At 40.5% G+C, this 16,545-nt stretch overlaps 1 protein-coding gene across 7 annotated transcripts in view; it reads right to left on the reverse strand.

Annotated features, from left to right (window-relative positions):
* Positions 1-284: 284 nt before the first annotated feature.
* The window catches only part of LOC115594431 (RAC-beta serine/threonine-protein kinase-like), a 20,229-nt gene continuing 3,968 nt past the window's right edge, over positions 285-16,545 (reverse strand). For all 7 annotated transcript variants that reach the window (XM_030438519.1, XM_030438518.1, XM_030438523.1 and 4 more), the window contains exons 6-14: positions 14,888-15,019; positions 13,690-13,755; positions 12,721-12,789; positions 12,491-12,613; positions 9,750-9,878; positions 7,593-7,807; positions 7,423-7,510; positions 1,774-1,876; positions 285-1,615 (exon numbers count right to left, since the gene is read on the reverse strand). In XM_030438519.1, coding sequence (XP_030294379.1) covers positions 1,536-1,615; positions 1,774-1,876; positions 7,423-7,510; positions 7,593-7,807; positions 9,750-9,878; positions 12,491-12,613; positions 12,721-12,789; positions 13,690-13,755; positions 14,888-15,019 — 1,005 coding nt within the window. In that variant the 3' untranslated portion in view covers positions 285-1,535. The remainder of the gene's footprint in view (positions 1,616-1,773; positions 1,877-7,422; positions 7,511-7,592; positions 7,808-9,749; positions 9,879-12,490; positions 12,614-12,720; positions 12,790-13,689; positions 13,756-14,887; positions 15,020-16,545) is intronic.

Here is a 16,545-nt window from a genome sequence, read left to right on the forward strand (position 1 = left end):
CTTTTCCTCTTCCCATAAAATGTGATTGCCATTTTCCTAAAAACCAAAGCCCCACCCCTTCACATTTGGTATCATTGAAAAGCCCTAAATGTCCTCTGTAGATAGCAAAAGAAGTTAATTTAGTAGTATAAAGTGGGTGGGACATATTCAGGTTTAGAAATGTCCTCCACAGAGGACAAATTTGAACTACTGGTAGTCAGGAAGATACGCCAATTACGCAAATTGCCCAACATGCAACTCTTAGCAACCAAGTTGAATTTCATCAATTAGGTCTGTAGATATCATTTCAATCATAAAAGTTTATAGGAAACACAATTTCTGGGTCCAAGAAATTTCCAATAGACAATTTCTTATTTAACAGAATAAAACATTTAATGCAACATTGATTATGCAGGATTATGAATCCAACTGCAATTTTAAAACCACGTCTGGTATCCTTGTTTTCATAATTATTGCAATAAACAAGTTTTTTTGTATTTTGTATTTTTTGTTTTTTTATATTAAATAACAAAAAAAAGAAAGAAAAAAACACCAATTGTGGAAGCTTTCGTTACTATATGAACTTGTCCATCTGGGATTAAAAATATGTCTGCTATGAATTACTAAATTCTAATTAAACCTCTTAAATCATATGGCTGGTGTGTTTTTTTACTGATCAAGAGAGATCAAAAATGTGCATAAAGGTGTTCCCGATTCCCATTATTCATTAATCACATTCTGAGATGAGAGCAAACCAATATACAAATGATTAATTTTCATTGCATACAATTGAAGGAGAGCTTCTATCTCCTACCCCTCACATTTCACTTTGTCAAAGCTGTAGAGAGCTTAGAGACACATTGATCATCATGTGTTTTCAATTCATACCTTGTTCCTGATGCATATTTGGTAAGCATTGTATTAAGACTCACGCAAATCCTCATGTTCTCACAGATGCACTCTGAATAAACCGATGATATAGAGTTATTACAGGATTTGATGCCAATTATTTTTTTTTAAATACACACACACACACACACACACACACACACACACACACACGCACACACGCACACACACACACACACCTTACAGATAAACACCAAAGCTGCCTCCCTCATAGTCAAACCCGCCTATTACCAGTGGTAACAGCTAGTTCTGAAGAAGAGCACTTGGGAACATCATGAAGGACTGTATGGCGTCTTGAAAGACCAAAAAAAGGAGAAAGTTAAAATGTTCGATGGTTTAGAGTCTGAAAAAGCAGCAGTAGTTGTTAGGCCACCTGAAGGCGCTACACACAGAGTCTTGATTTTTTGTTTTTGAGTTTTACTGAAATCCAGTTTGATACATACAACCAGTGTGGCCAGGCATTGCCTGTAGTGTGGACGAAGAGGGTTTCTATAGAACAGTACGGCCACCAGCTAAGGCACTTAGATCCTGAAAGGACCAAAACCTCATGAAGGGTTGGAGGTTCTGGTCAATTTACAGCTGTAGGGGATGGTCAGTGTGGTCAAGGTGTTCATGCATCGTGTGTGTATGTGTGTTGAGAGATGCTATCACTCTCTTATGCTGGCAGAGTAAGAAAATTGGGGGAAATGTGCTTGCTGGCTGGAGTCCTCGCAGTCCAGACTGTTATCTGTAAGAACAAAATCACAGAAATCATTAGTCACATTATAGCCAAGAAAAATGAACCTCAATTATGGACAGTAGTGGATCAGGCCTTGCCACACTCCACTCACACAATGCCATTGTCTAGACCTGAAAGCTTTACAGTTACAGTCAGAGGATACTTACACTTGTCTGGAGGAGTGAGTGTGATGGTCTGCGCTGTGAACTCCTCATCAAAGTACCGGGTGTCTGTCTCTGATGTCACTTGTGGTCTGAAGAGTGGGGTGAGCTGACACAGCCAGTAGAAATGATTGGTTAACTAGCCACTACTTTTGGGAACATACTGAATTTATAAGATTAAGATATGTCGATATGAGTCTGTGGGTCCATGAGAGGCATTGTACACATACTGCCTGTGTAATTTGTGCATACCTGAAATATTAATGATCTATCCACTAGGGCCATATCATCTCTCACTACACTGACATCTTCCTTGAGAACATTTCCTTTTTCACAACATAAACATAAGAAAATAATGCAGCTCTTGACAGGGTAACTTTGTTGTTATTGTTAAGTTTATCATGACAACTTTGCACCATTGTTGGAAAATTTATTTATTAGAAACAAGTATACTACCTGTCTTAGTCGCACTAAGAATATGCAGGATATCTGCCAAGTGCTGTTTGTTTAGGTTTTGATATAGATTGAAATATTGCCACCATCAGCCCACCAGACTTAAATTTCCCCCCGCCAGGCTAAGCATCGTTTATTCATTTATTCAAAATGGGTTTGTATACATCAGTAACAAAGTTGAAAGCACAATGGTGACATCTTATGGTCAACACGTGAACACATAATGGGTCTGAGGACAGGTGTCTTTCATCACCTAACACCCCACAAACCACTGCTACTGTCACTACACGGAGGCTACTTGTGATTGAACATAATGGGATGTCACAAAGAAAAGGCCAAAGGCCGCTGAGACCTACTTTTAGTTAGGGCTGCTCGATTATGGCAAAAATCATAATCAGGATTATTTTGATTGATATTGTAATCACGATTATTAAAGACGATTCCTCATTGATTTGAGAACAAGCACTTATTGAACTTTGAACTTTGGTATTTCTTTTAACACGATTAGTTTGACCTGAAAAACAAGAAAAATTCAAATAAATAAGAGAAAATAATAATAATAAATAATATGTCAGAATAAAAAATAAACACTATCCCGGTGTGGCTCGCCCATAGGTCCGTTGTGGTGGCAAAATATAATGCTGTTGAAACTTCTCTGGCAACTTTTCCGCGACATTCGTCATAAAGGACAGACAGCGCAATTCTGCTGATATGGTGACGTGATGTTAACACATACCACTTGTCCAACGTGTTAATCAGTTTATTGAACCCCGGGTCGCTAACAGTGTTGATAGGGCACATATCTTTGGCAATCATGTATGTGACGGCATCCGTTATTTCTTTATGCCTGTGGGAGCTGGGTGGATATGTGGTGGCATTGTAAAGTGTGTCCTTAATTGAGGACTGTGTGGCGGTGGCAGGAATTGAGGAGCTTTTCATCATTGAGTTTTTTGTTCCGTTACTACTTGGTCATGTAGTAACGGCTCGTGTTCCCTTGAGGTGCAGACACGGTTGCGTGACATATCTTGCACAATATCTTCATTTGTTCGGAGTCAGACTCTTCGAAACCGAAGTGTTTCAACACCACAGAATTCGCTTTACCTTTCTTCCCGACCAAAGGCTGCATTTCTGCCATCTTCTACCGTCTTCGTCTACACGTTTTTTCAAAACACCCACTGGCAATACGTACCGGTGTGGCTGAAAGAGAAAATTTTCAGGCGGGGTGGAGCGGAGTGCACAGGTGGAGATGGAAGGGTTCGCTGCATTTACCACACAAGACACGGCGTGTGGCAGAATGATCGTGTTAATACGATTATCTTGTTTTCATGATCGAGGGAAGCCAAAATCGAAATTTAAATTCAATTAATCGCCCAGCCCTACTTTTAGTTATGAAAATATTGAACTCCTAAACTAGAAGTAACTCTCTGTTGCTATGGATGACGTCATTTTATAAGGACGCACTTAGAAGCGGTGACAATGGTGATTGGTTGTTGAGTGACAGAGCAGCCCATTGAAAAGTCATTTAGGCTACGCAATGGATGAAGTTAAAATAAGGAAGTTGCCTACAAACCCATGACCAAGCCTATGAAAAGATATTGGATAAAGAAATGTGTTTATGAGGAGAATTAAGTGTATGTTGTATATTGTCACATGCGTCAAAGAGAATTTGTCTATTTATGGAATGCAACTTTTCCCAATTGACAAAAGCCCTATTCGCACGGGACTAGTATAACCTGGGGAACTCCAGTAATTTGTAATAATTGCGGAAGTCGTCTGTGATCTTAATCCCGTGTGAATCTGCCATGTCTGTAATTTGCAAAGCAAAAATCCCACTGCAAATTACGTACCATATTTCACCAAACACAGAGGTCATTTGATAAGATTAGTCCCGTGCGAATCGGCATCTCCTTGATTTGGGGTCGTTTTTTGTTTTTCTTAAGGTTTTTTGTGTTTTCCACACCTTTTTTCTGCCTTTTTCCCGGTCGAGAATTAAGGAGGCTGCGTTGGGAAATATAAATGACAGTTTTGACAGCATTTTGGGTGCAAATTCAAGAGGCTCATCAGAAGAGCGAAATCTCGAAAGATGATTACATGTATTGCATGCATGGCAGCATGCAGTAAGGAACATTTTTCCATCTTTCAACAGGCTCACCACTTATTATTGTTATATTAAAAATATCCATATCTAACCGTTGTGCTGCTCCAACAAGGGCTCCGGTGCTATCGACCCAGGGGATAATGGCAGTAAATTCAAGTTAAAACACAGAATGAATCTTAAGGCTAAAAGTAGCTCCTAACAGACGGATTTAGGAGCAACTCCTAAAAATAATGGGCGTGTCAGTCGTAACTTTAGGACTCCTAATTTTTGAAAATAAGAGTTATTCACAAAACATTTTATGCCTAAAAGTAGCACCTAAGTCTGGGAGACCTTAGAAGTAGTCCAGAGGACTCCTTACTCACTAAGACCTGGTCACAGCCGAATGTTTTGGAGACGCTAAATAACAGGGAATTATTAAAACGATATCAGATGGACCGCGAAGGGATTGAAGTTGTGGTTGAGTTGGTGAGGGATGCAATAACACTCCCAACCAACTGAAACAATCCAATAACGCCGCAGTTAAAATGTTTGGCAACACTCTGGTATTTGACTACGGAGAAAATGCAGCTCTTTGCACGGGACTAGTATTACCTGGGGACCTCAAGTGATTTAGAAATGAACCCATCACGTCCGTGTTTCGTGCGGCACATTCACACAGGATAAGCGAAGTCTGTTTTAACTCGGATTTACTGACATTATCCCCCGGGTCGATTGCACCGGAGCCCTTACTGGAGCAGCACAACAGTTAGATATGGATATTTTTAACATAATAACTGGTGAGCCTGATGAAAGATGGAAAAAATTTCCTTACCGCATGCTGCCATGCATGTAATCCATCTAATCATCTTTCAAGATTTCGCTCCTGATGAGCCTCCTGAATTTGCACCCAAAATGCTGTCAAAACTTTCATTTATAATTCCCAACGCAGCGTCCATAATTCTGGATCGGGAAAAAGGCAGAAAAAGGTGTGGAAAACACAAAAAACCTTAAGAAAAACAAAAAACGACCCCAAATCAAAGAGATGCCGATTCGCACAGGACTAATATTATCACATGAACTCTGTGTTTGGTGAAATATGGTACGTAATTTGCAGTGGAATTTTTGCTTTGCAAATTACAGACATGGCAGATTCGCACGGGATTAAGATCACAGACGACCTCCGCAATTATTACAAATTACTGGAGGTCCCCACGGTATACTAGTCCCGTGCGAATAGGGCTTGCATTCCATCTATACAGAAATTGTCTTTGACACACATTACAATATACTGGACATTGTTGGGAAATGGCCCGGATCAACACACGATTCCCGAATTTTAATGGAGAGTGGTTTGACGCAGCTTTTCGAGCAAATGCCGTTTTTATTCATTGACGTTTTTTTATTTATCTTCTAATTTGTCATTTTTGTCCGAAGCGTTTTTGTTTGGCGGGGGGTGGGGGGTGCACTTAATTCTCCTCATAAATACATTTCTTTATCCAATATCTTTTCATAGGCTTTGTCATTGGCTTGTAGGTAACTTTCTTATTTTCACTTCATGCATTGCGTAGCCTAAATGACTTTTCAATGGGCTGCCCTGTCACTCAACAGCCAATCACCGTTGTCACCGCTTCTAAGTGCGTCCTTATAAAATGACGTCATCCATAGCAACAGAGAGTTACTTCTAGTTTAGGAGTTCACTGTTTTCATAACTAAAAGTAGGTCTCAGCGGCTTTGTGAATTACTTTTAAGAAACAGCTCCCACATAAAAACTTTTAGTCTGATTTAGGAGTACTCCTAACATTAAGATAAAAGTCTTTGTGAATACGGGCCCAGGTGTGCAGCGGCACGATGTTGGCTGAGCCACGGGTCGATGAGGCAGCTAGCATGGATGTAGCATGGATGTCAGCTCATCGTCTTGTCCGTGCCGCAATGGGAAACGTAGAACCAGCGGATTGAATCAAAATTAGTTGTTGGAGCAGAAATTCAGCGGGTGGCTGTACCTGACCAATTATAGTAAGTTTTGTTTTGTTTGTGTTGTCCTACGTGAAAATATTAACAATATAAGTGCGCTAATTTCACAGTGGTTTAGTAGTAAAACGCCACTATTAAATTCAGCGTTAGATAGGCTATGGTGGTAGCTGTTTTAAAAAAGTCAAAGTTTCGGTTTTAGGTATGTTTTGCCGAGTCTGTCGCAGCCACCGCCAGCAGGCAACGCAGGGATCCTCGACCAGAGCTTTTATTAAGGCTCCTTATGCACTACTTATAGGCAAGATGCGCTAAATGCTCATGTTGGGTCTCTCTACCATCACACCAGCATCAATATGTCAACAAGCAGAATGCCACATTGTTTCAAATGTAAATATATGTCACTGATTATTATGAAATATCTATTATGAAATATCCAATAGTTAGCTTGCACTGTTGTCGTAGGCTTGTCAATCACTGCAGCATTCGAGCCAGTGATTAATATAGAGCATGAAGACATAATTGGTGGTTTTAAATGAATTTACTGGCTCCTAAAGCACGAAATTGCCCACCAATTAACTTTTAACATTGATTCAATGCATGGCAGTTTGGAACCACTCTAAATTCTACTACGTCCTCAATCTGTTACAGATAGGGCACTGCCATCAGTCAGTTGATGGCCTGTGTAAGGCCCCTGTCACAAAAAAAATATGCTTCGCCGCCGGTGGGCCGCCCTTCCAACCTACCACCAGACATAGCAAGTTTTCTGGGGGAAACCCTGCATCCATTCAGTCTGATGAAAGCTAGTTAGGGCTGTTTTAAAGACGAAAAGCTTAACTTTTGGCTGTGAATATACCTGGATCACAGACCGAGAGCCAACTAACTTCCAGTTTAGCGCCTGGGTTACTTGAAGGGGGATAAAATAATTTTATCGTGCAGCTTTATATATGCAAATTTTATTGGGCTGAATGGCTGAAATTATGATGGTGAAATTGGTCATTTCGCTACGGTTTTCTCTTCTGTTACAACTGTTTCCTTGCCTGCGGTAAGTGGGAAAGAGGTCAATGGGTGATTTTTTAGTGGATGTACGCACACTTAAAAAACCTTTGTAGACCAGCTAATTTTGGTGGGAATGTAACCTAATGTCATATATATCTTACCTTCTTCTGTACCACATCCTGCCAGTTTATGGTGATGAAAAATTTGTGAGTCATTACTTCTTTGGCATCATCGGGACCTCCACCTAACCTGTCACCCCAAACATGTTCATGTAAGAATTAAGTTGGTTTTCCAGAAAGAGTACATGCACATGATGAGTCCAGTCAAATACCTCTGTTTGGGGTCCTTCTTGAGAAGACCTGCCAGCAGAGACTTGGCTTCGGGTGACAGGTTCCTGGGGAAACGGATCTCCTCCATGAGGATGAGTTCAAACAAACGCTCATGGTCTTGGTTGTAGAAAGGCAGACGGCCACACATCATCTCATACATGACGACACCCAGACCCCACCAATCCACTGCCCTGCCATAGTCATTATCTTCTAGGACCTGGGAAACAGATATTTACCGATTTAATGGACTCTGAATTTGCAGCCTCCAAATCTGTATTTCTCTATTCAATTATGAACAGATATACATATAAACAAAACATAAATATATAAATGTACATATACAGCATACACATATACCTGGGATGGTGTGATTAATCGGTTTGTATCGATACACGGACAAGACAACGGGCAAATTGTATGTGCATCAGAAGAGCAGCTGTGAATGGATGCAACTTTCGAAAGAAATCGAGATACATCAGTTATTTAATGTTTGCATTGGTAAAATACAATCTATTTGATTATTAGATCCTTATTTAATTTGTTTAGAAATGTAACCGACCCAAAAATTCAATATTTTGAATACTTTTATTCCTCCTAAATTGGACCTTACTTCATGTTAACATGCTGCAGATGTATAGTATTGTGTGAACCGCTGATGTATAGTATTGCGTGCGCTATGGTTGTGCACAACAATCACAACGAATGTTGAGCAGATATACTTACCTGTGAACTGCAAATCCCAAGTTTGGGAACGCGAGAGAGACGGGAAACTTGAAAGCTCAGATGCAGTTTGCAAAATGCATATATGTGCATCTGTTAAAAACACAGGCAGTTCAACTAACCTTATTATCCACCTGAAGCAACAACATGGAGGCATCTGTCAGTAAACTGGCATCCGTCAGTAAACTGGCATCATGCGTTTTAGAAGCTGGTGTTTTCCCGATATTATTATTATTATTTCTTTATTTGAACAGGGACAGCGCACAATAAAACATTAACCCTGTATAAACAAGGAGAGATGCATTGCACCGGGTTCTAGCAAGTTGCTATTTTCCACCCGTTGTGACGTTGCTATTGTGTGTGACCCCAGTGCATTCAAGCACCAAGTGTGCCCAATTTGAGGGTCCTCTTGCAGAGTGTACACTGTGCTTCAAATTCATCATTTACACTTTCCGAAGTCTTTTTGGAACGGGTGAAGTGTACGGCAATAAATTCTGACCGGCCTGTTGGCAAAATGCCACTTACAATCCTGGATACTTCGGAAGGAATTACAACACACGTAGCTAGCTGTGAATCTCAGCAACATGTTTCCACAAAACGAAACAGGCGACGATGCAAGCAGTAAATGAATGTACATATTTAAGACCTAACTAAATGTAATTTAAGACCAATATGCAAAATATGGACGTATTTAAGACTTTTCCAGGCCTAAAATTGAGATCGTCAGGTTTTAGACTTTTTAAGACCCTGCGGAAACCCTGCAGAAACCCCGCTTTAAGAGTGTTAATCATAGTATTTCATATTACACTTAATTTGTCTTGATAATCTTGAGATTCTTAATCACAGAATGAATCCTTATGTATAAGCCAGCTATATCAAAAGTCCACTGTACTGTACACTTGAAACAAATATATACAAACTCATTGAATTGCGTAGCATCATTGCTTTGCACTGTCCAATCCTGTCTTATATCATCAAATCTCTCTGTGTTGAATCACACTGTGTTGAATCACACTGCATATTCAGGTGTGAATTATATTGCATCAGTAGCTGCTGAATATGCATATTTAATGCATAAGATCATTGACAGTGTATCAAGATGCCCAACTCTAACACACACACACACACACACACACACACACACACACACACACGATGCAAATTATCTCTAGCTACACTATTTATTCAACTTCACCATCAGTGTATTGATCAATAGGACATTTTTTATTTGCTTTACTTGTTTATTTAAATACTTGTTGTAACATAGCCTCTTAAATTGTTCTAAGTGCACCATGTTGAAGCATTGAATTTTAAAGTATGCAACATTTTGTCACAGGGAAGCATGCCCCCCCCCCCCACTGGGACTATGGTCCACCCATCTTTAAATCCTTTTTTAATTAATTAATTGATGTGACACCTAGGTAGTTTCAGTTCCATACCTCAGGTGCCAGATATTCAGGAGTTCCACAGAAGGTTTTCATGGTAGCATCAGGGGTAATGCCCTCTTTACAAAGACCAAAATCAGTGATTTTGATGTGGCCGTCTTTGTCCAGCATCAGATTCTCCAGCTAAGAAAGAATAAAACAACATACATACAGTTGAAACCAGAAGTTTACATACACTATATAAAAAGACACATATGCTTTTTTTTCTCACTGTCTGACGTGAAATCAGACAATCACTTTTCCTGTTTTAGGTCTGTTAGGATTACCAAAATTATTTCTATTTGCTAAATGCCAGAATAATGAGAGAAGGATTTTTTTAGACAATTCTTTATTACTTTCTTCAAAGTCAGAAGTTTACATACACTAAGATTACTATGCCTTTAAACAATTTGGGAAAGCCCAGATGATGATGTCATGTCTTGGAAGCTTCTGATTGACAACATTTGAGTTAATTAGAAACACACCTGTGGATTTTAAGGAACACCTGAAACACACTGCTTCGTGTGTAACATCATGGGAAAGTCAAAAGAAATCAGCCAAGATATCAGGAAGAGAATTGTGGACTTGCACAAGTCTGGTTCAGCCTTGGGTGCAATTTCCAGATGCCTGAAAGTGCCACATTCATCTGTTCAAACAATTATATGCAAGTATAAACACCATGGGAATGTCCAGCCATCATACCGCTCAGGAAGGAGACGGGTTCTGTGTCCCAGAGATGAACTTGCTTTGGTCAGAAATGTGCATATCAACCCAAGAACAAAAGCAAAAGACCTTGTGAAGATGCTGGCTGAAGCTGGTAAGAGTGTGTCATTATCCACAGTGAAATGAGTACTGTATCGACATGGGCTGAAAGGCCACTCTGCCAGGAAGAAGCCATTACTCCAAAAGAAACATAAAAAAGCCAGATTACAGTTTGCAAATGCACACAGGGACAAAGACCTTAATTTTTGGAGACATGTCCTGTGGTCTGACGAACTAAAATCGAACTGTTTGGCCATAATGACCATCGTTACGTTTGGAGGAAAAAGGGGGAAGCTTGCAAGCCTGAGAACACCATCCCAACTGTGAAATACGGGGGTGGCAGCATCATGTTGTGGAGATGTTTTGCTGCAAGAGGGACTGGTGCACTTCACAACATAGATGGCATCATGAGGAAAGAAAATTATGTGGAAATACTGAAGCAACATCTCAAGACATCAGCCAGGAAGTTAAAGCTTGGGTGCAAATGGGTCTTCCAAATGGACAATGACTCGAAGCATACTGCCAAACTGGTTACAAAGTGGCTTAAGGATAACAAAGTCAATGTTTTGCAGTGGCCATCACAAAGCCCTGATCTCAATCCTATTGAAAATTTATGAGCAGAGCTGAAAAGGCATATGCGAGCAAGGCGGCCTACAAACTTGGCTCAGTTACACCAGTTCTGTCAGGAGGAATGGGCCAAAATTCCTGCCAACTATTGTGAGAAGCTTGTGGAAGGATATCCAAAATGTTTGACCCAAGTCATACAGTTTAAAGGCAATGGTACCAAATACTAATGAAATGTATGTAAACTTCTGACTTTGAAGAAAGTCATAAAAAATTGTCTAAGAAAATCTTTCTCTCATTATTCTGGCATTTATCAAATAGAAATAATTTCGGTAATCCTAACGGACCTAAAACAGGAAAAGTGATTGTCTGATTTCATGTCAGACAGTGAGAAAAAAAAGCATATGTGTCTTTTTATATAATGTATGTAAACTTCTGGTTTCAACTGTACATCTCATATTAGCCCAATGTTCATGGATATAATGACAGTTTCAGGGATTTGAATTCATTTTTTTTTAAACATAATGAATCATTTCAATGGGCCATTGATCAATACTCAATACTCAAGAATTCCTTGAACATATGCTGAGATTTGTTGCTGTCAATTAGAATTAGATTTCACAAAGATATTTTTGACTAGACTGTAGTGTTCGGCCAGTCTTAGTTTACTCTTGGATTATTCTAATGGAAGAGACTTCTGAATCCTGAAGATTCAGAGAGCGAATTCTGTTAAGACCCATGGTCCATGGTACTTTTCAATCACACACCTGCTTACCAGCTCTGCACTGTGCTGAGATGTTATACGACTGTAAGTTTTGGACTTGTTACAATTTATTCTAAATAAGATTTAGTTATAACTGTTGAGTTCTCCCAGAGCACAAACATTTTCTCAGAGAAGAGAGCTGTCCAGATTATATTGCTTTCTACAAGCACTGGGTGCTGAAAAAAATGTTTTATTCATGCTGGGGTTCTGACGGGGTACCCAGACACAAACAGGACCAAGTCTGCCCATACAGTATGTGACATTTTCAGACTTTAAATGGGTGTATTTCCCTTCAGCAGGATATGCTAATTCCACTTGAAGCTAGATGTTAATTGTTTCGTTCAGTTCTTACCTACATCTGAATTTAATAGGGAAAGAACTGGACAAGAATAATTTTCATTTTATGGAATGAACATCTAAAAATTGAACAATAGAAAATATGGATCATGAAAATTAGAGAATAACATTCCAGCCAGAAGTTTAGCTTTGATCGATGTATCGTTAAAATCAATAAAGATGTCAACTACTATTAAATGCTTCAACTCTATTCAACTGAAGCTGTCATATAGATGCAATTGAAGAACATGTCCTGGTAAAACCTAAAAGTTTGAGAGCACCTTCTCTGAAGTCATGATATAAATGGCTATTTCAGATGGATGCTATTTACCTTCAGATCACGGTAAACAACATCACGTGAATGGAGGTACTCAAGTGCTGACACAATCTCTGCACCGTAGAAGCGTGCCCGGTCTTCTGTGAACACTCGTTCGCGTGAAAGGTGGAAGAAAAGCTGAAAGAGGCAAGAGCAGGTGGAGTCAAACACTTACCCGTTAGAGTTGGTCTGTTTAAGTGACAGCAATCTCCATATGATGGTGACGTGTATATGTGAGGTCTCACCTCGCCTCCGTTGGCGTATTCCATGACAAAACAGAGTCGATCGTGGGTTTGGAAGGCATATTTCAGTGTCTGCAGGAAGAAAATAATCACATTATTGGCAATAGTCCTGAATCAGTGGCTAGGAGCAGTTCCTGTTAAGGTAATATAGGCTCTGCTCTAAATTTCTTTCATGTAGAGGTTGGCCACTATTGGGGACACTGGTGAGCCCATGGCACAGCCGTGCATCTGCCTGTAGAAACCTTCACTGTACTGGATGTCGGTGGTCATCAGACAGAGGTCAAGTAAGGCACAAATGTGGTCTGGGGTGAAGTTCGTTCTGCTGGACAAATTGCTGTCCTGTGCTTCTTTACCATCTTAACTGCTTCTTGAGTGGGAATGCATCTACACCTCCACTGGCTTCCTGTTGCATCCCAATTCAACAGAACTACACCCGTCAACCTCTAACCACTCTAACCTCTATCAGATGCTCTCTCTCTCTCTCTCTCTCTCTCTCTCTCTCTCTCTCTCTCTCTCTCTCTCAATGGTAAATGGACTTGTATTTTTTATGGCGCTTTTCCAGTCTACTGACTGCTAACAGCTCCTTTACAACACCTGTCAGATTCACCCATTCACACACATTCATACACTGATAGCAGAGGCTGCAAGGTGCCAACTGCTCATCTGGAGCAATTTGGGGTTCAGTATCTTGCTCAAAGACACTTCATAAGCTTCAGCCACCATTTCCAAGAGTGACACTGCAAGCAATACACTATGCATGCTGACAAATACTGTCAGTGGCATGCCATGTGGCTGGAGTAATCATCCAATAGTAGCTCAGCACTGAAAGCTTTCAGACTGACCTGAGAACCATTTAGACCAGAAAAAAAAAATTTAAGTGAGTGCTGGCCTGTCTTTCTGACACAGCACTGTACTCACCAACACAATTCCTGCTGAACTACAATCAAGTAGATCATTAGTAAGAGTTCTCACCGTGAGGAAGGGGTGTCGTGTGTTTTGTAACACTCTGCTCTCTGTTACTGTGTGGGCCACCTCATCCTGCCAACAAACACATGGTTGTCAGACACATAGAAAATGCATAATATACAATGCATAGCTTTACTTGGTTACAATTGTAACTTTCTGAACTGGCACCATCTTTGTGGCTGATACATACAGTCATCTCATATTTTTTTCTGCAACTTTGCCCCAGAATCAGCAATGGTCCAGCGAGGCAACATTACCACAGTACTAGCAGAGGGCACTTGTGCTGCTATGTGCACCAACAACTACCAGTTAGCATCTATAAGTGGGGTTGAACCCATGAAACTGTCTCCGTGTTCATCACCAATTTCACCAATTTTTAACATTAAAATTGTTTTTACAGGTCTTGGGGGGGTTCTACTGCAAATGTGAAAAATTGGTACAAAGCCTTTTGTGGCTGAAGAAACTGTATGTAATTTGATAAATTCCTTACAGTGATGTCACTCAATGGCTAAGCAGCATTGTTGGTAATTTAGGCAGCTGGTCTTAAAAAGCAGTTCAGTAGTCTAGCTTTGTACTACTACAACCATGTTGGACTCATTAAGGACAGTTTCAAAGCAAAAGATCAATATCGATGCAGCAGAACCAGACATATCAAATGCTCTATTCCTTGCATTCTTCCTTTAAAACCTGTCCCCAACATTACAAAGATAACAGCTCAGTCACTGAGCAACATTATAGGAGGCAACTTATCAGATTACATGCAGCTTCCCCTGGAGCAACAAAAGGGCGTTATACTACTTTTTTCATATGCAGTGGTACTCCACAAGACATACAATCACATTTTCAATTTGTATTATCAGTAGAATTAGCCTTAAACTGTACAATGGTAGGCATAGTCGTCCAACACAAAGTACTTCACTGCAGAATTCTCACTAAAAAGAGAAAGTGCAGTGACAAGAACATGGACTATCACATAGGAGGAAGGCAAGAAATATAATAAAACAGCAGTGGGAATACATCTTTTTACAGAAAGAAGGAAATAACTTGACTAATTACATATTAGGAATTATTTCACTGCTGAAATAGGAATCATCCACTCCTGGTAAACACTTAACAGCAAAGCAGCAGAAAGAGATGAATGACTACTGTAGATAAAACAAATTATGTACACACACAAATTCCCGCACACAGACACCTTACTTACCTTGGCTATAATGACCTCTTTGCGCAGTATTTTCATGGCATAATGGACTCCCATGGATTTCTCTTTGACCAGAATAACCTTCCCAAACGTCCCCTTCCCAAGCAGCTTCAGGTACTCAAAGTCACTCATCGTCTGCAATGTACACAGGGCCGAGGTGTGAGAATTGGGTTTTGATTTTATTTTGTCAAATTTATTGACAACAACGTTTCAGTACTGCTTTATGTTTGTATATATATGCGTCATAGATAAGTTTCTATATATATACACACTACTCACAATAAGTTAGGGATATTGTTATGTACACGAGTGCTTTTCCTATTTGGTCTGAATTTTAATGAAATACGTAAAAGTTCCCTTTGACATTACTAATAATGAATGAGAAGAAACACCATTTTCATGAGTTTAATATTTATTACCCCAAAAATTTAGACAATAACAAGGATAGCCCCAAATAACAAAAATTGACAATGTCAGTAGCGGGTGTTTCCACCATTTGCCGCAATGACAGCTTGACAGCGACGTTTCATGCTCCTCACTAGCCTCGTGATGTTGTTCTGAGGCAATGCGTTCCACTCCTCCACAAGTGCTACACGCAGTTCTGCCAGGTCACGTGGGGGTGGGGTACAATCATCCAGTCTCTGCTTCAGCTGGTCCCAGACGTGCTCTATGGGGTTCAGGTCAGGGGACATTGCTGGCCATACCATATGAGGAACTCCGACTTCCTGAAGTCGAGCTGTGACAATTCTGGCACGATGTGGTGGAGCATTATCATCCATGAACAGAAAGTTGGGGGTGTGCTGGCAGAATTGGGGGATGATGATGGGTTCTATGATGTCTCACGTGCAGTGACTGAGCCATCTACAATAACCAAATCTGTTTTGAGCTGACTGGTGATGCCTGCCCAGACTGTTGCACCTCCTCCACCAAAGGGAACCCTGGGGACCATGTTGACCTCGGCGTATCGCTCACCTCGCCTTCTCCAGCAACGCTGACGACCATCATTTCTGTGCAAGGTGACCCGACACTCATCAGTGAACAGGACAGTAGACCACTGCTGCATTGTCCAGGTCACATGGTCTTGTGCCCACTGCAAACGTTCACGGCGGTGTCTTGGTGTCTGTGGAGTCACCTACAACGGTCGTCTGGCATTCAAGCCAAAGCGGTGGAGTCGGTTTCGAATGGTTTGTTTGGAAAACCTAGTACCCCTCACATCTCGTAACTGGGCCTGCAGCTGTGTGGCAGTTGCATAACGATGTCTGAGTGCATAGGTCCTCAGGTACTGGTCATCGTTGCGGTCTGTCACTCATGGGGCTCCACTCCTGGGTCTGTCACGAACTCTGCCAGTAGTTCTGTGTCTTAATGCAAGCCTGCTGATGACACTTTGAGACACACCAAGTTCACGAGCAACATCTGACTGCCTGCCACCGACCCGAAGGCGCGCTATGGCCAGGTGGCGCTGCTCGTCCGTTAAGTGACATTGTGTGTTCATGGCTGTTTGAATGATGAACTTGGAATGACTTACTGACAATAACAGCTTTTTATACCCACAGAATATTGATATTGATGCCACATTGAAAAGGGTTGTCTTTTAGTTTTTTGGTATTGGCCCCAAAATGTAAGGCCATAAATATGATATATATATATAATATATATATATA

This window comes from Sparus aurata, chromosome 13 (genome assembly GCF_900880675.1).
Source record: "Sparus aurata chromosome 13, fSpaAur1.1, whole genome shotgun sequence".
Taxonomy (NCBI): Eukaryota; Metazoa; Chordata; class Actinopteri; order Spariformes; family Sparidae; genus Sparus; species Sparus aurata.